This window comes from Marmota monax, unplaced genomic scaffold (assembly GCF_021218885.2).
Source record: "Marmota monax isolate L192 unplaced genomic scaffold, Marmota_monax_Labrador192_F-V1.1 WCK01_AAM20220418_F8-fsc00100, whole genome shotgun sequence".
In the NCBI taxonomy this organism is placed as follows: domain Eukaryota; kingdom Metazoa; phylum Chordata; class Mammalia; order Rodentia; family Sciuridae; genus Marmota; species Marmota monax.
Window position 1 is genome coordinate 804,651 of NW_026693872.1, and position 24,042 is coordinate 828,692.

General features: G+C 37.1%; 1 protein-coding gene across 2 annotated transcripts in view; it reads left to right on the top strand.

Moving 5' to 3' along the window:
- Positions 1–24,042, top strand: part of P3h2 (prolyl 3-hydroxylase 2) — a 151,968-nt gene that overhangs the window by 123,385 nt on the left and 4,541 nt on the right. The window contains exons 4-15 of one of the 2 annotated variants that reach the window (XR_006855716.2): positions 2,689–2,820; positions 4,967–5,109; positions 5,441–5,530; positions 7,247–7,287; positions 8,393–8,487; positions 13,267–13,394; positions 13,935–14,030; positions 15,351–15,501; positions 16,262–16,379; positions 17,301–17,376; positions 19,405–19,487; positions 22,175–22,314. Coding sequence is in view for 1 of the 2 variants with exons in the window: in XM_046462544.2 (XP_046318500.1) it covers positions 2,689–2,820; positions 4,967–5,109; positions 5,441–5,530; positions 7,247–7,287; positions 8,393–8,487; positions 13,267–13,394; positions 13,935–14,030; positions 15,351–15,501; positions 16,262–16,379; positions 17,301–17,376; positions 22,175–22,315 (1,211 nt within the window). In the remaining variant the exon portion in view is untranslated. Of the gene's footprint in view, positions 1–2,688; positions 2,821–4,966; positions 5,110–5,440; positions 5,531–7,246; positions 7,288–8,392; positions 8,488–13,266; positions 13,395–13,934; positions 14,031–15,350; positions 15,502–16,261; positions 16,380–17,300; positions 17,377–19,404; positions 19,488–22,174; positions 22,316–24,042 lie in introns of those variants that run through there. The other variant, XM_046462544.2, reaches the window with a different exon arrangement.

The following is a 24,042-nucleotide window of genomic DNA, read 5'->3' on the forward strand; positions in this document are numbered from 1 at the left end:
CCCAACTTCTCTTTGATTGATGCTTACTGCATCTTTAATTCCTTGGGTATATCATGTTTATTTTTACTTAAATACCTTCAGAATGTTGTTTTCCTGTGTCATTTGTCTAATAAGTTCTATTTCAGTGCTCAGTCCTCAGTACCTAAGCATAATGACTGGCAGACAGTAGGTACTTAGTAAATATTGGCTAAATGAATAGGTGGATGAATGAATGAATTAGAATGACAGATAACTAACAATATTGCAGACTAACTGGTTAACAATCTTCCATGTTTGTGAGAATGTAGGTCATAAATTGTTAAGGATTTTAAAGGGACAATTAGGGTATAGCTACCAAAATATAGACTAGAATCCATATATTTAGTAGACTCAAAATTACATTTATTTTTTCCCTATTACTCAAAATCAGCTCAGTTCACCTAAAATCAATAAACCCATGAATTATTGAGGATTTGTTCCCCAAAGTTTTGTTTCCCTGGGCTTCTGCGAGATCCATTTGCCTGCAGTATTGTGAGCATTGCTCAATTCAATGTCAGTTTTTTGGGTGTTTTACATTTTAATTTCAAGTATTTCTCTGTACTTATTTTTTTTTTGGAGGGGAGAAATAGGCAGGCTTTTCTTTTATTATAGTTTGCTATGTTGTGATATTGTGGAAATATGTGCTCAGTCTCCACCCCCACATTCAGCTCTAAACCTGCCTCTGTGAATGCCCAAGGAAAAGTGTTGGCAAACATCCGAGATCTGGTTTAGGAAACTGACTATTTCCCATAGATCAGCATTTGGTGATTTGCTCAAGGTCATTACCACAGCACATGGTTTACTGGAAAAGAATACAGGTCTTCTAACTCAGGTTCTTAATACAACTACCTCTGCCACCACCACAACTTCCAATAAAGAAAAGCAATAAAAAAGAGTCAAACCAAATATTGTCAATTTCAGAAATATGGTAAATCTTCTTGGGAATTTGAAGCATATCCAGTTTATTATGAGAAGGAACATTTTTAAAGTATTCCCACACAAGTGTCTTGGATCGCATGCTTATTAAAAACATATTAATTGCACAATGACATTCAAGCAGAACACAGGCAAGGAATACAACTCATAAAAAGAAATATGACAACTCTCACTATGTAAATTGTTGTCTGGTTCAAAAGTGTCCTAAATTAGGAGTAAAACTGGCATTTAAAATACAGACTGTATTAGAAAGCCATAATGTTTGTATTTTAGAGTTAGAAGAGACATTAAAAGTTGGAGAAAAATACAAATGGCTGCTGAATGCAGTTATTGATGAATAACCCTGAAGGATATCATTTTGTCCCTTTTGTTGCTGTTTATATCCAGCTTTGAAAAATATTTTAATTCAGAAAATCATTTCATGGTGCATGTGTTTTCCATCGTTTTATTTTGCTTGTCATTTGGAATAGGGAAAATGTATATTAGAAGGTAAAGAGGAATGTAAGCGGTTAAGTAGAAGACAGCTGAAGGTTATTTGTTGTTGTTCCTTTGAGAAATAAAATAGCTAGCTGTTTATTTCTAACTAGCTAATCAAATAAATGGAACTCACTCTTCCTCTCACATGGCCCAGCTGGGGCCAGTAGACTTCAGGGATTCTAACTGTGCCCCTAGGAGTGAGTTAGCCAGCTCGTGTGAACCTGGCACCGTTTCCCCCATACCAGAAAATGCATGTTTCCTTCCTATTGTGTTCTGAGATCCCTCTGCAAGATCATCCAGCTAAGCTGAGCTCTGACTAAACAGAAAACCTGTTGAAAGAAGGCAGTTTGGGTAAATTAAGTTGGACAACCATAGTCAAATAGATTCTATCATCCTTCTCAAGGCAACCTGCTCAGCCCAACATGAACGGACTATTCTTTCTGGAAAAGACTGCCTCTGTCTTCATTGTCAAAATCAAATTCTGGGCAAGAGGGAAGAATGCGAGCCATAGAAGAGGGAGGAAGGAGAAAGAGGAAAAATGTTTACCTGAATTCTTTAGCTTTCAACCTTTCCCCTACTTAACCAGTTCCTAGTAAAGAATATACAATGTCCAGGTGATGGGCTAATTTATAACTGGATAGAGTCTTCATCAATAGATGTCAAGAATAATAAATAATATTTTTATTATTTATTTTATTTTTTATTTCCTCCTTAGGCAAATTTGGCTTGAAAACATTTCCTTTATCTGTATTTCTGCCTACTCTGCTCAGGGAAGGGGAGCTTTTTTGTTTCATTTCTCTGCTTAAACTCTAAATCGACACAGTGGCCTCATTCTCTGAACAGTTCCTTCATATCACTAGAATTTGAACTTACAACCCTCATTCCAGGATGCTTAGGACACCCAAAGAGAAGTGTCAGAGTTGTTAAATAATAAAGTCTACATGCAGCTGGATGTGGATGGGGTGAAATGGTTGTCACATTCAAAGGGGATAAAGAAAGGGATACATGGGAAAGGAAGGGTACAACATACAAAAAGGCCATGAGCCAGAGGGTTTGGAACCTACCACTGTTGAGTAATGGTGAAGAGACCAGGGCAAGTCACTGTCTTGGTGAGAAGCTGCAACCATCACAAAGTGCTGATGATAGGCACTTTTCTCTGGCAGTGTGGGAGGTAAGGAATGCCCCGTGGAACTGCAGCTGTAACAACACCTGGCTATCAGCAGACAGCAGGACATACCTTTGGTTCTTGTCTTCCAGATCACTACATGCAGGTGCTGGTTTGCCAGCATGAGTGTGTGAGGGAGCTTGCCACCCGCCCTGGCCGCCTCTCGCCCATTGAGAACTTCCTTCCTCTGCATTATGACTACCTACAGTTTGCCTACTACCGAGGTAAAGCATGGATTATCTGTGAGGACTTTGGGGGGTCGCTTTTCATCATTGCAGACACTACATTTTCATGGTTTAGTCCTCTGCTTTCTTTATCACCAAAGTATGGAATTTATACAATTTTCCCTCATCTCATATCACTGCTTGGGACAAGAAGAGCAGAAGGTGACACCATAAAATAGGCACAGTACAGAATCTAATACTGTGATAATTTCCTGAAAATTATACCTAGGCTGACACTATATGATTTTTAAACTTAATTCTTGGAGCTTAATTTTAATAGTAATACATTCCTATAACTTGCAGACCCAAATATTATAAATCCTCCTTCTCCTCCATGTCTCCACCACCCAGTTTCATGACCATCAACCTTGTTTCTTATCTATACTTCCAAATTTTGTATGTAAAAATTAATATACACTCACAGAAAATGTTTCTCCTTCTTCTTACTTTTACACAGAAGACAACATATTATTTATACTATTCCCCCACTGTTTCTTCACTTAATGCATGTCAGATTTTTTTAGCAGGTTAGACTATGAAATCACCATTTTGTTAGCCAAACGGCTAAATATTTGCAAGTTTTTAGGGTTTAGCATAAATGTATCAGTATGTGGAGATCTTTCTCATCCATTTTTATTCATATCTACATGTCATTGAACTAATTTATTTTAGTGTCAGCTTATTAATGGGCATTTGTGTTGGTAGTGATCTGTTGCTAATGCATGTACTTTCAAGTGAAGAGCATTTTATGTATGTCATTGCACATCTGACCACAGGTATCTATCTGTAAGATCATGTCTGGAAATTCAATTGATGGGTTAAATGATTTATTGGTTGTAGTTATGACAGATGTTGCCAAATTTTCCTCCAGATGGAGTGCATTTTCCATTGCTCATCATCAGAATATATTATCAATTTTTAGATGTTCCCCAGGCCATTAAGTGAAAAATGAAATCTCAATATAGTTTTACTTTCCCTTTATTTTATTGAGAAAGAGATATTGAGCATCCTTTATTGTGCTTTAGAGCAGTTAATAGAATTGAGATTGCTGAAATTGGTCTTTGGTGCCACATTGTCTAGCATCTTCATTTTGTAGGGAAGTGATTGTCTTGAAGTCACTTCTCTTAGTGACATGTCATAATTCCTAGTTGCTCTTCTCACTGTCACCAGTATTTGTGCCTTTTAGAGAAGTCACTAGTAAAGAAAGTATTTCCCTTCTAAAATAAGAAGAAAAAGACTCAAGCCAATATTTTAACGCTGCTTTGGAAAATCAACATTTTTAAGCTACTTTGGCAAAGCCTCTCACTTTCCAAAAGCAAAACATTACTCATTGTCCTGGCACTGATGGCAGATAATAAATCATGTGCTCAAGTCATTAGCAGTGACTGCAAAGGAGTTGAGAGAATTGCTTAATGTTATCATTCTTACTAAAAAATCAAAGCAATCTCTGAAAATATGTGTGTATATGATTTCTTTTAAAAGATATTGAAGTGTTGTGACCTAAAAACATGATGTACAGCATTTCAAAATTTTGTTTGTGATGGTTAAATATTTCTAAATATTTCTTCTATAATAGGTAAATGTTTCTATAATGAAGAGTTTGTAGTTGAAACATTCTTAATTGTTGCTTTTCATACTTGGCCACTGTTGAAGCTGATGTTATGTGGTGAGGGGTTGGAGAGAAGTCCTCCAGAACATCTGGGGTTCTGTGAGTCTTTCTGTGGAAGCAGCACTTTACCCCAAATGTTACAGCATTTTGAAATTACTTATATTTCTCATACATTATGAATAAAATAGTACATCACTGTGGTAGAAGATCATACTTAACCCAAACTCAGTACAGAAATAAGAATTAATTTCTCCAATTCTGCTGTTTGTATTAAATAAGTTATTAATGAGCAACTTTGTGTAGAAACTTTTGATAATCTATGCAAAATGTCTAGCACCCAATCAGACTAAACATAATCCCTTTTTAGTATGTGAATCCATGTCTTTCCTTTATCTGTATTTCTGCCTACTCTGCTCAATTTGTCTTCTCTCTTATTGATGATTGATGTTGACTTTGATTGGAAAGTTGAAGTTTCTTTTTAAAATCCTCTGGGAAGACTTAGGCTAACTCTAATGCTACATGTCCTTGACCTTTCAGTTGGTGAGTATGTGAAGGCCTTGGAGTGTGCCAAGGCCTACCTCCTATTCCACCCAGATGATGAGGATGTCCAAGACAATGTGGATTACTATGAGAGTCTATTAGATGACAGCATTGACCCAGAATCCATTGAGGCCAGAGAGGTGAGACCAATGATCTGAGAAAAAGCTCTTTATTCTGCCATGTGCACTGGGGAGAGTTGATAAATGTACCACTGCTCTTAAAGATACTGAACGATTTAGGAAAGGTCCTAGAACTTAATTCTTTCAGGCTTCATTCATGCCAGAAGCACATTTTTCTCATACATGCTAACTTGAAAAACTGTTGGCATGGGGACTTCCCCCTTCCCCCCCAGACTCTGAATATTTCTGTTAGTTCATTTGTCATTGTGTAACGAAAAGTATTCACTCAAACATTTATCATAGCTCTTAGCTGTTATTTAAATATAAATTTTCTTTCTTTTTTTCCCTCTAGGACTTAATTATGTTTGTGAAACGACATAAACTTGAATCTGAACTGATAAAATCAGCTGCAGAGGGACTGGGATTTTCATACACTGAACCAGTAAGGGCAAAGTGAAAAAAGGAAATGTCTATTAAAGAACTTGCCAGTGGAATTCTTATTCACAAATAATAAGAATTTAGTATTTTTTGTTCCCCATCCTCACTTGATGAGGATCTAATAGTGCCCTCCTTGAGTTAATATTGGGGTAGGAGTGGAATCTATACTCAGTATATGTGATGAACTTTAAAAGACTGACCTATTTCCATAGCACCCAGGACCAAAGTCAAAAGCAAATATTGGAAAGAAGTATTTTGTACATGATTCATTTGCCTCAGGATTGATTTATTTTTTTGAAAAATTTCAATGCAGCCAGGCACAGTGGCACATTCCTATAATTCCAGCTGCTAAGGAGGAGGAGGCAGGAGGATCTCTAGTTCAAATCCAGTCTTAGCAATTTAGCAAGGCGCTAAGCAACTCAGAGAGACCCTGTCTCTAACTAAAATACGAAACAGATCTGGGGATGTGGTTTAGTGGTTGAGTATCCCTGAGTTTAATGTAAACATTAAAAAGGCTTCAGAAACAACAGCATTGGGCCAACTCTTTATGCTGTCTTTCTTCATTTCCCAAGCTATCTTCTAAATTGTTCATGCAAATACACATCATTTGCAGAGCTAAAGCTATAGTGTAGATAGTCTGTGTTCTGATTTCTATTTGAGAAAATATCATAAGCAATTTCTATAGCTTTTAAAATTATATATATAACTGGTGGACAATAAGTAATAAACCCTTGTCATGCTTCTGGATATTTGAATTGTTTCTCACATACTTAATGTTAAGCATTTGTGTCTCTATTAAACTATAACCATAGAATAAATTTCTAGGAGCACAATTACTTTGCCATCAAACCATGAGGTTGTAAAGTACTCAAAATGAAATTACTTTTCTAAAAGAATTTTCTGATACCTTTACTGCTCCCAGTTAAAGTATTGGTTTACTACAAACTTCTCAGTACCAAGAAATAATATTTTGAAATCACCCGTATTATTCAGGTATTATGTAGAAAATAATACATCATTGTCATTTTAACTTGTATATTTTCAATGAACAGCAAGAATAACCCTTTTCAGTATTATTACTTGCCTTTGAATTACCTGGACATGGACTTTGTTCACTATTGGTTACTAATATATTCTTTATATATGCTTATGAAATTATATGCCTATCAATTATTATTTGTAGTGTATTTTATTTGCAGCATTTTTTAGTTTTTATTGGTATGCTTTTAAAGTTAGGTTAATTTAAGGTAATATTTTTATTGTAATGCTTCAAATACATTCATTCCCATTTATTATTTTTCAAATTTGTGTTAGCTCAAGAGACACCAGAAAACTGCATTTACTCCCTTTATAATCTTGCACAGATATTTTGTCAAGTTTGACTTCTTTCATCTATTTGTTTTATTCTTACAATATAGAATAGTTAGACTGAACAATATTGCAAACTTCTTTCTGACACAAAATTCCAAGTCATTTTCTGGGACAGAAAATGAGCTAATTCCATACTATTTTTAAATCCATTTGGGTTTCATTTTGCCAAAATTTCATCAACATTAGCCTGCCTTTTTATTAATTTTTTAAATAAAAATAAGTTGTATTTTATGTAAAGTATAAGTTTCTTGATAATTTAGGTCTTTTGAATATTTTAAATATGTTTTAAATTTTATTTTTCAAATGATATTTTAGTAACAAATATAATTTTTTGCTTAATTTAAAACAGAATTATTGGATCAGATATGGAGGACGACAGGATGAGAATAGGTAAGTCTTTCATTCAAAGTATGAACTATTTCTTTTTAATGAGAAGGAACACTTATAGTCAAAATATAATATAAGGAACTTAGCTCTTATTAAAAAGATAATTAAGAGTTTTAAAAGCTACAAATTAAGAGCTCTGTATCCTGGTTCCAGCTTTTCCAGTATGGAAGGTCATACCTTTGTATGTATGACTGTAAGTAAATATCTTTCTCACTGGGTCTCATGACTTTTCCTCAAAAAAAAAAAAAAAAAAAATGAATCCAGCAATTTGAGTGCTGACATTCTGTGATTCCAAATCAGGTAAAAGTTAATGATATTTTTTATTTATTAATAGAAAAGAAAATGAAATTTTCTAATTGCATGTTTGAATAACAAACTCTTGATGTATTTTAAGTTACCCATTTGAGATTACATGGTCCAATCTGTTCACTTTCAAACTGGGGAACAGGCTATGTAAAGGGAAGGCACTTTAAACTTAGAGTTTCAAGGGATTGGCAGACCCAGGTCTTACTCAGAATCTTTAGGTCTTTCACTTGATTTTAAGGACTCGGCTCTTAATTGGTATAAGATTATTGCAAGAAATCTAAGAATATCATGTGCAATTTGGATTTCTCCAGTTCCTGTGTATTATAAAGGCAGCTAACTCTCATTTGTGTGTTTGCAAAGTATGACACAAACATAAGTCTTCTTTCTCAGAATAGTACAGAACTAGAACATTAGAATATAATTTATTCCAATTCAATCATTCAGTGATTCAGTCCATGTTCAAAGCACAATATTCTGAGCATTAAAAAGATTCATATGATAACTTTTTCTTGCTCCATTGGAACTATGCTTTCATCTGAAGGAGGTTAAGTTATAGATACCTTTAATTGTAATGAAGCTTGCAAAGAAGATTCACAGGAGTGAAGTGGAACATATTCATTGAAGAAATAGAGAAGAACCTCATATAGGCAGGGACATGTAAAGTTTGATTTTAAAAGACAAGTGGGCTTATGTAAAACAGAAATATGTAATAAGAACCATAGAATTCTTCAGTATACTATTTTTTCTTTTGAACATCTTTACTCAGTGGAAAATTTCATTGCAACTTTTTTTGAATGGACAGGGTCCCTTCAGGAGTGAATGTAGAGGGGGCAGAAGTTCATGGATTATCAATGGGGAAAAAGTCATCGCCCAAGATAGATCGAGATCTAAGAGAAGGTAAGTTCCCATTGGCTTTCACTTTTAAAGGAGGGGAGGAAGAGGGTAATGTGTGAACCATTCTTATCTAGATTAATGCAGAATCCACTTTCTCTGGAAAATTAAGTTTAGGACTAAATTACTAGAGTTCATAAAAGCCTGAAAGAAATGCTTAAAAACAAGAATGACTCAGATTTGTATATTATTAAAAATGTGCTTCAAATTCACTTGCCCATTGTTTTTTTCCCCCTACAATAATCCTGTGAGTTAGGCAGGGACAGTGTGTTCATCTCCTTCCTGAGTTGAATACCTGAGGCTTAGTGAGGCCACAGAACTTAGCTCTGTCATATATAGTCAGCTAATGAATGCTAGATAATGTGGGAAAGGTCATATGGGATATAGGTTAGTTCATCTAAAAAACTTGAAGACAGAGCTGAGAAGTGCTTTGAGAGAAAGTACAGTTTATTTATTTTTTAAATTTCTTGCCAGGCTGGGAATCCAACCCAGAGCCTTTGGCCTGCTAGGCAAGCACTCTACCTTGAGCTGTACATCCCCAGCTCAAAAACAGACTTCAGATTGAATTGACAGGGTGTGGAGAGAGCCATTCTAGTCTACAAAACAAATAGAGCAAAGGTACAGAGATGGGAGAGTAGAATATTATATGTCTAGTCATGTAAGATTAAAATTAGTGGAATCACAACTAGAGAGTTGCCAAAAGTAGTTTTTAAATAGAGCCAAATATTGTTATAATAATAAAAAACTATGAGTAATATAGTACTAATAGAAGTACTCATTCTTATCAATTTTTCATTTCTGTGTTTTATAATATTTCAAGCAAATTTACGCACAATTCATTTTAATAGTAGCAGTCTCTCATGTGAAGGGGTTTGGTAACTTCTCCAAAGTCTCACAGCTCATAACATGTTGGGCAGGCATCTGAACCCAGACTTTGGAATCCAATTCCCAGTTTTTCTTCTTAACTTTCTGCATGCAACATAGCAATGTGTATTCCAAAGCATAACCTTTTTTTTTTGTTTTTTTGTTTTTGTTTTCCCATATTTTTATTGGTGCATTATGGTTGTACATAATGGTGGGATTTATTGTTATCTATTTATACATGCACACACTGTAACAATATGATTTGGCCAGTATTATTCCCAAGCACTTCCCCTTTTCTTCTCCTTCTCCCTTCCCCCATTCTCATTCTTCTCTTCCCATGATCTCCCTTTGATTTTTTAAAAATTTGTTCTAATTAGTTATACATGACAGTAGAATGCATTTTGACACATTTACACAAATGGAGCGTAACTTCTCATTCCTCTGGCTGTACACGATGCTGAGTCACACCAGTAGTGTAGTCAATCATACATGTATATAGGGTAATAATGTCTGTTTCATTCTACCATCCTACCCATCCCCACCACCCCATCTCTCCCCTCACTCCCCTCTGCACAATCCAAAGTGCTTTCATTCTTCCCTACCCCACCCCCCACTATGGAAAAGCATAACTTTTGATTAAATACAGTTATCCCTGGGTGACCACCTGGAATTGGTTTTAGGACCCCTCCCCCACCACCAAGGATACCAGAATCCAATTATTCTCAATCCCTTTTATATAATGTCTTACTACTTGAATATAACCTATGTTCAGCTTCCTTTATACTTTAAATTATATGTGTAAATTGCTTGCCATACCTAATACAAGTAAATGCTATGTAAATTGGTGTCATACTGTGTTACGATAGAATAAAAGCTGTACATATCCAGTACAGTTTTTTTTTCCAACTATTTTCAATCTAAGGTGGTGAATCCATAGCTGCAGGACCATACATATGGAGGGCCAACTGCAGTTGTAGATAAGAAGAGGCTTTCAAAAACCTGCATTGAGGAGAACTGTATTTCTTTCCCCACGAGAGCTTTTCAGCACATGCTTTGTTTTGTTTTGTTGCTGTTAAAAAAAAAAAAAAGGCCCAAATAGAGCAGTTAACAGCAGCTCTGTTATCTCACAGTTGCTATGGGTCAGGGGTGTGGGGTCAGTGTGGCTGAATCAACTTCAGTCTGTCACATATTGGTGGTCAAGGCTAGGATCTCTTCCCAGACTTGACTGGGAAGTATCTTCTTCCAAATCAGATGGCAGAATTCGGTTCCTAGCGGGTTGTTGCCTGTAGTTCTTCAGTTCCTATTGGATGCCAGCTGGAGGAGGTCCTCAGTTCTTTGCCACGGAGCTCCAAAGCAGCCACCTGCTGCATCACATCAAAGCATGGGAAGGCAATGGACTGAGTCTGCTGAAGATCCAAGTTGCAATCTTATATAATGTAAGGAAGATGTGACATTCCATCACCTTGGTCATATTCTCCTGGTTGGAGAAGCAGGTGCCAGGCCCACCCACACTTGTGGGAAATAAATTACACCAGGGTCTGAAAGGCAGGAGGCAGTGATCATTAATGGCTATCTGAGAATCTCTCTGCCATGGGAGGGAAAGAAGGGAGAGAGGGAATGAAGAGAGGAAGGGAGAAGGGACAGGCAAAGGAGGGAGGAATTATGTTCATTAAGGCTAAAATCTTCTGCATATCACATCACTACTTAGGAGATCCATAGGGCTTATTCACACAGTAAAAGTTCCAGGAAATCCTTATCAATTTTACTTAACACAATACTTGGCCCAAAACTTGTCAGCACAAAAATATTGTAGAAAAACATATTTTTCTGTTCATCCAAAATGTGTGATACTGAAACTGGGGGCTGGTGAATATGTTTTTAGAATCCAAGAAATTCTATATTTATAAATTTTGGTGACAATTTTAAAAATTAAGGGATGAAATGAGTAGGTCATCTGATGACCACCTTGTAGCTAGGTGTTGCCTGAGGTTTCCCTTCTCAGTTAAGGTCATGTTGGCCCAGTTGTTCATACATCAGTGATTGAGGACTAAGAACAAATGAAGGGGATAAGCTTCTAAATAATATATTAAGGCCAGATGAAGCCCAAAATTCATCACATACTATAAGATTTTAAAGTAGATTCTATAGAGAAAAGTTGTGGTGGAAAGAACATGCCATTATACACCACAGTGTTGTAAGAAATGCTGGTTCAGAAGAGCCTGGTCCAGAATATTTAGAAGAATCTGCATGTGAAATCTGTTGTTTTATCTTCAGTGAAATAACATTGACCATTTTATTAGGGTTGTTAATTTGAATTTAGATGGCTTTATGGTCTTGCTTTTATTTAATCTTGTAAGTAATTTTTGGTATTATACTTGTATGAAATAATAAAAATAAATACAGTATACATAGTTTTATAATTACAAAGATGGTAGAAAAAAACCACAGTAAAATAATTTGTTCACACTGGAGCTCCTTAGGGACCACTGGCTGTAACAGATAACCATACATTACTCAAAATTGAGAAACACTATCTCATTCTTTTAATGCTCTATTAATCATGTTCTGTGATAAAGCCCCCCATTTTTTTCTAACTAGACTAATAAAAAAGTAGTGCTACTCCCCAGGTTGAGTAATCTGTTTTATAGAAATGAAACACACACCAATTTTGATGTCTCCGCACGTGTGATTTAGCCCCATGTGGTCGTGGGGCTGGTTAGAGAAGCAGGTGTCAGACCCACCCACACTTGTGGGAAAAAATTACACCAGGGTCTGAAAGGCAGGAGGCAGTGATCATTAAGGGCTACCTGAGAATCTCTCTGCCATGGGAGGGAAAGAAGGGAGAGAGGGAGTGAAGAGAGGAAGGGAGGAGGGAGAGACAAAGGAGGGAGGAATTATTTTGCTAGACTCGGGGAGGACAGGGGAGATGTACCTCCACACCCTCACATCCTCCAGAATGAACTGCCCTTACTCAGGTATTTATCAGCTTGTCAGGTCCTTATACTTATCAGGAGTGTTTTAAGGAGATATATATATATATATATATATATATATATATATATATATATATATATATATATATATATATATATCAATGTTTTCTGGTCAGTTTCTGGTTCAAAATGTCTGCACTCTGCTGCATCTGAAGATTTCTTCACCATTAATGACTCCTACTCTATAAGGAAAGGACCTTGTTAGGTCTAGATTTTATAATTTTGCAATCTAAAATGTGACCCCAAAGAATCTCACTCCGAAGAGGCTCTAGAGAGCTAATTTCTCTAAAGTTGTAGGCTTTCTCTAGGGAGAGAGCAGCCTACAGGAAACCCTCCTGTGCAGAAAAAGCAATGTCAAGACTTTACCCAGAAAGCAGAAAAAACAACTACTACAAATACAAGACCTCCTGGAACCAGTTAAGCAGGGGGATGGGAGAGGCTGGGGAAGGAGCGGAAGATTGGTGTGACACCAGGGTCACCTGGCAGAGGCATTGCTGTGATGCCAGTGAACTGAGTGGTGCATGTCATACCTGGGCAACACCGACATGTGACCAATTCATTTCCTGTAATATGACAGAGATATAAATGAGGGGCTGTGGAGAAGGATGAGTCTTCTCAGAGGAGAATTCTAGGAGTTGCCTGATCTACTTTTCAGGACCATGGGGGAATCAAATGTAATTTTTCTATCCCAAAATACCATATTAATGCAATATATTATTATGACACTATAGGAAAATATAGCAGTCAAATATCTGACTTTTCCCTGAATTCATATTGTGTTTCTTGAGTTTCCTAAGATGTTATTAGTCATTGTGTCTCCATCTTCCTGAGTAATCTGTCTGTCCCAAAGTGTCCACTCAAAGCTGTTGTGTGCTCTGTGTTCCCTCCTTGAGGAGAGATAATAAGATAATGTGCTCTGTGCCTTCAGGTGGCCCTCTGCTCTATGAGAACATCACTTTCGTCTACAACTCAGAGCAGCTGAATGGGACCCAGAGGGTTCTCCTGGATAATGTCCTATCAGAGGAGCAGTGCCGGGAGCTCCACAGCGTGGCCAGTGTGAGCATGGAGTGGGGCAGGGGCCTGTCATGAGCCTGGAGGAGCCGTGGTCCGGTCCCACTTTTAGGCCTGACTTTTGACTTTGTTTAGGAGAAGGACACTGATTGCAGAGAGATTTTCTTAGCTTTGGCTTCTGATGATTTTTTACTTTTGCAGATGGGAATATCCCAGTGGCTTAATTCCCAGGACAATGCCCATCCAGCATGTTCCCTGCCTAGCATATAAAGTCACTGGGGGAAATCCCTTTATTTTAATCAATACTCAACTGACATATGGATTATTGCATTCTATTTATATTATTATTTCTATATATTTCTACTAAAAAGGAAAAATATTGTATAATGAAATGTAGTGAGAAGACAAAATACAGGTATTTCTTTTGATTAGAAAAAATTAATTATGCCTGTATCCTGGAATAAAATGGGGATGGTTCTGAGTATTCACCTTGATTATCATCTTTCTGGCAGCCAAAGCAAAAAGAAAGACCAGATGAATTCATCATTGTCACTTATGAAACATCTTCTTGCCTTTTGCCTCCAGGGAATCATGCTTGTTGGTGATGGCTACAGAGGAAAAACTTCACCCCATACGCCCAATGAAAAGTTTGAAGGTGCAACTGTCCTGAAAGCGCTCAAAGTAAAGTCTCACTGTGTTTGGGTTTGGGTTCCTAAGTGTCAACCCAGAGGCTTTAGTGAATGACAGACACAGGAAAGAGAAGAGTTTAGAATATACATCAATCAGGAGCAAATATGAAGCAGAAACTTTGTTATATTTGTTTTGGGGTGATGAGGATTGAACCAGGGTCTGGTGCATACTAAATACATGCTCTGCCTCTGAGTTACACGTGCCCAGACACCTTTATTGTTTTTAATCAATCCTTCATTCCGTCATTAATTTATTAAACTTCACATTTACATTAAATTTGTACCTGACAAAAAAACCCCCACAAAACCCCTGTCCTCAAAGAGCTCATGATCTGGTTATAAAAACATACCCAAACAAGTAATTATTCTTTACAGCAAGAAGTGTTATTAGAGAGGAATTAAGAATGTATTATGAGAGAAGAGGGAAGGAAACAATTAGCTTTTAATTTTCCCTTTATAATTAGTAAGAGCTTATTTCAGCAGCTCTTTATCCTAACCCTAATCCCATCAGTATCCCCATTAATTAGTGTAGATATAGCCACCCTGTATTGTCTTCAAAGCCCTCCCATTGACCTACTGCTCTCTCTCTCTCTCTCTCTCTCTCTCTCTCTCTCTCTCTTCTTACTCAAAACAAGTTTATTTCTTGCTTGCATAAAATGAAATCATCTGGGAGAGATGTGGAGTTAAGGAAAGGAAACACTAGTCCTCACAATCATTCAAGGGCCAAACTGAAGATCTTTGCCATCTTCAAGTGGTTTTCATAGTTATTTTGGGTGTGTCTATCTACATAGCAGACGGGAGAAGAAAATGCAAGGATCATGGTTGAAATTTTAATGGGGTGTACATTCCTACACTCACATTGCCCTGTCCAAGACTTACTCACATGGTCTCATACACATGTATGGCCCTGAATGGGTGAATGTGCTTCCTTGCTGGAGCCATGTGTAAGGAACATATCTCAAAAAGAAGCAAAAGTTTTTTTGCAGACATTTAGTAGTTTCTGCTGCCAAACTCTTCTATTGCAGGCTTCCAGCCTTAGGCAAGCCTGAGCTCAGATTTAAAGTATCTATTTAAAATGCATAGTTAAGGACATAGATATTTTAATTACTGAAATGAATACATGCAACTAAAGTGACTAAAGGATCTAACAGCTTGTGAAACCCCTACCCCAACATTCCACAAAGGATAGGGAGAAGAGACTAAGATAGGGAGTCTCTAAGATCAGGTCTGAGGAAAAATAAAATTCCTGTTTTTTTAATTCTACTGGTCAATCCACTGCTTTCTAATGTTTTTATTTTGCTTTTCTTTTCAGTTTGGTTATGAGGGCCGAGTCCCACTGAAGAGTGCACGTCTGTTTTATGACATCAGTGAGAAGGCCCGAAAGATCGTAGAGTCCTATTTCATGCTGAATTCAACCCTTTATTTTTCCTATACACACATGGTCTGCCGAACAGCCCTGTCTGGTGAGAATTCAGAGCCTGAACTTGTTCCTTTCTACCCACAATACAATGGGAATTTAAACTATGTAAAACAGAGCTCTATTTCATGTAGCCTAATATTTTAGAAGAGTTCTGTATTTCTAAAGGAGGAAGAGAAGAAGGAGGAACAGTAGCAACTTAGGAAACTCAGGACTTATTTTTTACATCCCTCTTTTGCTCCTTTTTGGTCCCCTAAAATTCCTGAAGACTCTCTCTCTGAATATTTTCAAATCTATTTCTCTTTATTGTTGACATCATACAGAAAAAAATGCTTTTCTTCTCTAGGCTTCTCTTTCTAAGGGACCAGGGACCTGGACATTATGGTTGCTGTTTGTTAAAGAGATTATTGAAGAGATGTCCATTATCATTTCTCCTGAGCATCTTCTCTTCCACCCACCTGAATGCCACAGGAAAGATGCCATAGGAGTAGGCAACACTTGGGGGAGTTTCCTCTGAATCAAAATCATTTGTTTTCATTTTCATTTCATCCTTATCCTTTTTGAAGTACAACCCATGAAATGCATGGAGCTTATACACGTATATTTCTATCAGAGTGTGCTTATAGTTGAAGAGACAGGTGTGATTTGCTCAAGGTTTCACATCAAGTTCAAGTCAAAACCAGACCAGAGTCTCCTGACTGCTTGCTCACTGTCCTTTCATCTGCTGTGCCTCCTCTCCTCTCATTTACAAAGGACACCAGGAACGGGAGAAGACAGTTAATCAATATTATTCCTTTTTCTGGCAGGTCAACAGGATAGAAGAAATGACCTCAGTCATCCCATCCATGCTGATAACTGCCTGTTGGATCCAGAAGCCAATGAATGCTGGAAGGAGCCTCCTGCTTACACTTTCCGGGACTATAGGTAAGCCCGCGACTCCTTCAGAACCAAGCTCCCACCCAACAGTAATCCATGGGAACTGGAAAGCTATTCTGTTTCCCTTGTCATCTTTATCTCTGTGAAGCAGAGATTCTCAAGTAATCTGAAGCAGCTTCCATAGCTGAGAAGTGGCAACTTCATTTTTATCTTCAAAATCATGCACATTTTCCTCCTACCAAGGAGAGTGTATGTTGTGTTGTGTTGTTGTTTTTAAATCATTGTGTTTTCACTGAGGCATACCCTTTTTGGGTATGTACATCTCAGTCTGAGAACACAAAGTCATGGTGTCCTAGCATACCTGGGGATCTTCTCATATCACTTATCAATGACTCACACATTTGAAGAACTATGGTGCATTTTGCAAACAAGAAAACAGAAACTCAGAAAAAAAATACTCTTTTATGATGTTGAAAGATATCTTTGTCTATAAAGGGAAGAATCAGGAGTCGTAGTCCCCATGTGTATAATAGTGTGTTAATTATTACGACACTTTCCTATTCTAAAATAATTTTTAGCACCCCCTCTTTGCAGGCCAGGGTCCACGTAATTAAGGAAAAAGTAGTTACTAGTATGTGAGAGAAGAAGAGAGTTAAAAGCAATGTGGGTGGGTTCAGAGGGCTCCATTAAAATAAATCTAGTTAGATATTCTTTGGAGGAAGTGAAAAGTGATCTGAGCTTTGAAATATGATTAGAACTTTTATGTAAGTAGAATTAATAAATCCTTTAGAGGTATAACCCAAATTATATCTGATCTTACCTTCAAGGGTCTGGTGGGTCAAATATTGAGATGTCTAGTTCAAAGGCAACTTACTAATCAGGAAGCCCAATCATCACCTGTCTTCATGTTCCACAGTGATGATATTTTGAGAATATTGTCCTATGAATGTCTCTCCCTTTCTCCTTTAGTGCTCTCCTGTATATGAATGACGACTTCGAAGGAGGAGAATTCATATTCACTGAAATGGATGCTAAGACTGTGACTGTGAGTAAGCTTCTTCCTGCAAATTTATTTAGTGTTTTTTTATTTTGTCTTACATTCTTCCAAGGATTTCCAGAGTGCTGGATTCCAAATACTTCTGAGCTCAAGAATTCAAGGGGTGGAAAGAATCCAAGTAAATTGATAAACCATAAACTTTTAGAAATAGAAGCATACATAAACATCTTCTCGTTCAATTTGAAGATAAATAAAGAGTAGAGATAATAAGGATTTGATGAGGACCACATAGATAGTTAGTGTTCAACTTGGAACCAAAATCTAGACTTTCTGATTCTTTGATGGAAACATAAAAACATTAGTTCTTAGTTACCCAAGTCTAGGACAAGTCAAATAAATATACAGAATAAATTCAAGTAACCTGGTGTTCCACATGCTTGGATTGAGCATTGGCCTCCAAATCCCTAGTTACTCAAATGATCAAAAAAGGGTCTATGCATATGTGTGTATGTACAAATACTATTTTAGTCAGCTTTTTTGATGCTGTTAGTGTGTTAATTATTTTGAGAAGGAGAAATTTATTTGGGGTTTTATGGTTTCAGAGGTCTCAGTCAATTCAATAGATTGTCAATTCCATTGCTCCAGGCCAGAGGTGAGGTAGGAAATCATGGTAGAAGAGTGTGGTGGAGGAAGGAGGCTCAGGACATGGCTCCAGGAAGCAGAGAGAAAGCGAGCTCTGCTCACTAAGAACACAATATATACCCCAAATGCACCCCCCCACACAATGACTTACCTCCTCTAGCCACACCCTACCTGTCTACAGTTAGCACCCAGTTAATCCCTATTAGAGGATTAATGTACTGATTAGGTTAAACCTTTAATAATAACAATCATTACATTTCTAAACTTTCTTGCATTTTCTCACACATGAGCTTTTGGGGGGCACTTCATATCTAAACCATAACAAATACAAACATATAATTTTAGTGTAAGTAATAAACCTACAGAGGTTGATACACATACACACAAATATGTAGATCAAAACCTAAATTTACCAACATTCGCCTAAGCAAACCAGTGCCTTTGGAAAACCAGCCTCCATAGCACTTACAGACTCTACAGTTAGCATCTCCCCCCACCCCTTTCAGTACTGAGATTGAACCCAGGCATTCTTTTGGCCACTGAGCTACATCCCCAGCCCTTTCACTTATTAATTAATTAATTAATTAATTTATTCATTCATTTATTTTGGGAAAGGTCATTGCTAAGTTACTGAGGCTGGCATTGAACTTGCTATTTTTCTGCCTCAGCCTCCCCAGTTGCCTGGATTACAGGCATGCACCACCATACCTGTTTTAGTTAGCATCATTTGATCTTTAAACAAAGAACATACATAATGGTTAAAAAAACAGGTTTTTCCAACTGAGGGAATAAATTATAAATAGGTTATGAGATATGTCTTTCTTCCATACAAATCTAAATAATTGGGACCTGTATATGATAAACTTCAAGGTTTTGCATTACATAAGCCATTTCTCAACTTTTACTGAGTTTTGTAATTTTACTCTCATAGCTTCATGCTTTTCTGAACAGTACGTCATCTATGTATCTTTCATGACATACTACTGTGCTGTTGCAGGTGATATAAAATATCATATATTCCTTGGTTTAAAGAGAATTTCTATGAAGATTCTGGTTTAACTTGTTTAGAAATATTGTTATAATTAAAAAAAATATTTTATGCAGTTTAATACAATGATATATGTTCAAAAGTTTGTGATGCTTCACTGTTTTTTTTTTTTTTTTTGTAAATTTAAATATTTATCTGGGGAGTGTTTTGATGTTTCATAATGTAGAAAACTAAGTGAATTGATGTTCTTGGTTGGAGTTTAAAAGCCCTACACTAGAATGTCACTTTTGTAAAAGCTGTATGTAGAAGTCATTTTGTTTCTGAGCTTTGCTAACACTGAAACTGAGGTACAAAATCATTTCCATCTTATACACTTTGGAGAAAATCAGTTTCAAATAAAATCAGACAGGTGGTTGAGAAGATTTCTTTGCTTCTACTCCCCCTAGTGGCCATGTTTGGAGACGTTGAATGTTTGAAAGAATTGATGCTTGGAATACTATGTATGAATCAGTTTCATTCACTGTTGAATGTAAGTTAACTGAAATTCTGCTTTTTAACCATGTCAAAGTAGATACTATTCTCCTTTTATTTATCTATAATTATCAGATAATTTATGGTTTTAAAAGGAATGGATCTAACCTCTCCTCAAAAAAGTAAATGAAAACTGGCTTAAATTTTTAACCCAAAGGCTTATCAATTCTTTAGATTAATGCATATGACAGAGTTTTTAGAACATTTCAGGGATAATTAAGATTCATGGGTAAAGATTTTAGGAATTATTGAAGTTGAATAATTTCCAGTTCTTACCTCTTTCCCATAGTAAATTTATTCCAGTCTCAACAAAGAGAAATGGACAGTTTTCCTTTTCTGTTTCTCTTATTTGACTTCCAAAGGACAAACAGAAAAGTATTGACCTCAGGGCCACAAAAAGAATTAGAGTTTTCCCATCCTTTACTTTGGAAAAATCTTGATATTGTATGATGAATTGAACAGTGACTGAATGTTTACATTGATTAAGGATAAGTACCTCTCAAATTCTTTCCAGCTCTTTATTATCAGTTAGATGGAAGGAAAAATTGTTTGTAAAAATCATACTTGGAAAATTGTATACTTGGAAGACAAATGGCTTATTTTAAATAATAGCATTTATTTGTGGAACAAGAATTAAAGGGTTTGGGGCTCTCCGTGTAAGTCTGAAGAAGATAAAATTTAATAAGTTGTGTTTGCTTTGTGACAAATGAAATTCAATGTTAATGGTGCGGTGTTCCAAAATATGTCTGTAACCATTTAATTAAACTCCAGAACACAGTGTCCTGTAGAAACCATGTCAGAATTGAGAATGAAAGCTTCTTTATTCCTCCATGTGTGACAGGTGAAGCTCCCTGTTTGGTCAGTCCTGATGAGCCCTGAGAGCCTACTCCCCTGTCATCAGTTCTGATTGCTTCAGCCATTCCATAACTTGTTCTCCTAAGCTTTCTTGAAATTTTTCATGTTTAAATATCCTTTCAATTCTTCTAATTTCATTAGAAAGAAAACTCTGAATTGTCCTGACAGTCTTTCTTTAATATCCTAAAATGTTTCCACCAAGAACTGGTAATCACAGAGTGATGGCCATCATGTGTGGTCATGTGAGTTCTGACCAGCTCCTCAGAGGGTGCTGTTCAGAGAACTTGAAGCTCCAGCTCCCAAGGTCACTTACTAGGAAGGTTTTTCTATCCCACTTCACAGGCTTCACACATTATTTATTGTTCTATTTCTATGCAGAAAGGCACAGCAAGTTCTGTCTCTGCCAAATTGGAATCATACTGATACTGTGGACACCAGATTTACATCAGAACAGTCACCTCCATACAGCTGCTTAAGAGAAGCCACTATCTAGAAAAGACAAATCACTCTTTGATTATTGTGAATAGGAAAACAACCAGAAACTGACTTCTCCCTTCTGCTCCTCCACTTAATACTCACACACGCACGTGTACACACACAGAGGCATAAAAATACATGCATACGTGGGCATACACACACACCTGGGTCTCTGACTTCTTGACTCTTCCACCTTCCTCCGACCTTCCGTGTGATTCATACAGTCTGGGAGTATAAATGTTATCCCAGAACTTCAGGAAATGCTTCAGACATTCTTCTGGAAGGCACTAGTGAGGAAACCACAGCCATCTCATGTTATGCACAAAGAAAATGAAAACTCCCCTAATGGGCTTGTATCAACTCAAGTCAGTTCAGAGAACAGCTCATTCAAAGGTCCCTCTTAGCATGCAGTAGAATGGCCAGTCTCACTGTTTTGCATTTGCTTTACTTCCTAAGGTCTACTATAGAATTTGTAAGGTTTCAATATTTCCTAAAAAAGAAAAATAGTCTCTACTCACATCAGACACTTCTTAAAACCACAACCAAGGCTTCTAATATCCAGTTGCTTGAGCTCATTCAACTTGAAGAGCCTGCTTTTCCATCTTCCACACCGACCCAGTGCCCCCAGCAATATCTGTTTTTCCCTCACTGCCCTTTTCTACCTAGATATCACTGGACAGCTCCACCTGAGCAATGCGCAAGCTTTGAAGTGTTGTGTCACTCATCTCAAAACACCTAGAGGCCATGGAATAGGTCATCCCAAGGGTAGTATGTTCGCTTCACTGAAGCTAGTCAAACAAAGCCTGATTAACCACTGGCTAGCAATAGTTTGAAGGGATTAATGCATCATTTGGATTAGATTTGACTTTTAGAAATCTTTGGATTGTGACAAATGTATAAACCATAAATACACAATGAAGGAATTAGAAAGGGTGCTCTCATGTAACCACTATCTAGATGAATAGTTAGGCTTTTCCAGTGCTCAGATGTCTTCTTGATTTCTTTTTAACTCCACAAATATTAAATGTACACCTGCCTTGCACATAGATGCTTTGCTATGTTAAAACTATATAAGTGAATTAAAAGAAACCTTTGCCTTCTTGGAATCTCTAGGCTATTAGCACAGCATGTATTAAGCAATTACTATGTGCATGAGCTATTCCACATATTTTGCTTAATTTTTTGTATTTTATTTTATGAGGTTTTATCTACAGATCAAAAGACTGACAGGACTTCTTTTTACAGCCCCAGCATTCCATTATTCTTTGACTAAAACCTTAACCCAGATAATTTCACGGAGGGTAATGTTTATGATCTAAAATTAAAAAGTCTAGCTGTCATTTTCTTTTGCAGGCCTCTATAAAACCAAAGTGTGGGCGTATGATCAGCTTCTCATCTGGAGGAGAGAACCCACATGGGGTGAAGGCAGTCACCAAAGGACAGAGGTGTGCTGTGGCTCTGTGGTTCACCTTGAACCCACTTTATAGAGAATTGGTGAGTTCCTAACACTCGGAAGGCCAGTTAGACCTGCTTTCTGAACTGATCAATCTACAAAGTCCTTTAACTTGTTCCATATCCCTTCAGGATCCTAAGACATCGTGACAAAACTTTCACAGAATTCTTTCTTTTTCTTGTTTCCAATGCTAGGACTATTTTCTAAGCAAGAACAAACATCCCTGATCTGGTCCTGACGTGGCAATTACATATCTTATAGGAACTATGAAGGCAGCTTTTAATCTGATCATTTCTAATAAGTGAAGCTGTTTTCAGAAACAGAATCATCAGTGTTATTGGGGAGTTACAAATCAAGATTGAGCTTGTTAACAAATTGGAGCCTTGGGAGAGAGGAATGACAGTTTGTGGGTCTCCAAGAGAAAAGACTGTATTATTTTCTTGGCAAAGTATTAAGTGATCACTGAATAATTTATCAAACATGTGAAAGAGGATGAGGGAAGCTGAAAGCTTTTTATGACTTATTACTACTACTAAATTAAATCTTAATATCGTATTTGAAGTAGCTGAGGACACTTAGCCTGAAAAAGAGACTGTGATCTCATCCTTGTAGATGTGCTTGGGCAGCAGTTGTAGTCTGCACTAGTGAAGAGACATGAATTAACACCAATAGGCAGAAGTCCCTGGGAGAAAAATTATCCCATAAGGGATAACTTTCAAATTATTAGTCCTATCAAGTAGAGTTGTCTGCTTTGGAAGTCCTGATTGGTGGCTTCAATTGAAGCCCAGTCAGCGACTTGGCCTGAAATACGGAAGTTGAGCCTCATGACAAGGGGTCACCTTGAATGACTGCAAAGTCTTCTTCAGCCCACGTTCTAATGAATCTATTCATTAAAATGATGGTCTGTCTGGTTTTGCTCTTTAGGGTCCCTAAATTGAATCCAGTTTCATCAGCAACTGCTTTAAAACAATCCCTTTTTCTTATGTATTTTTCACAATCAAAACTATCTCACACCAGCTACTAGGGAGTCTGAGGCAGCAGAATCACAACTTCTGGGCCTGCCTGGGCAACTTATCAAGAGCCTGTCTCAGAAAAAAGAAAAACAAAAACAAGGACCAAGGCTGTACCTCAGAGATAGAAAGAGTACTTGCCTAGTGTGTGCATTTTAGGCTCAGGGTTCCATCTCCAGCACTGCAACAAAACAAAAATGAACTCACAAAAGTTCTTTACCCACATTCTCTGAGCATTCTTTCAGACATTTAACACAGGTTCACAGAAGACTTGTTAATTGCCTGGAAAGCCCTGCAAGGCAGGCTCTTGGAGCACAGGATGAACAAAACATAGTTCTTGACTGCAGGGAGCAGGGAGAGATCAAGAAGACAGGAAATGGGAATACAGGAAGACTCACTTAAACTCAGAAATAAAGAAGATGATACCTAGATGATACCTAGCATGGAAAGAGAAAAAACTGTCCTAACAGGGAAGAGAGCACAGAGCTGAGAAGTTCAACAGCACTGAACAATCTCCTTCACCAAGAATTCCTTTTGTTCCCTATTTTTTTCACCCACTTTTTTTTTTATTGGTGCATTATAGTTGTACAAACGGATGGGATTTGTTGTTACATATTCGCACATACACATGATATAAAAATATAATTTGGCCAATATCATTCCCAGCATTTCCCCCTCCCTGTGTTTTGTAAACTCCAAAATACCAGTGTCCCTCCAAAGCACTCCTTCTACAGTAAGGCCCCTAGGTAAAGGCGGAA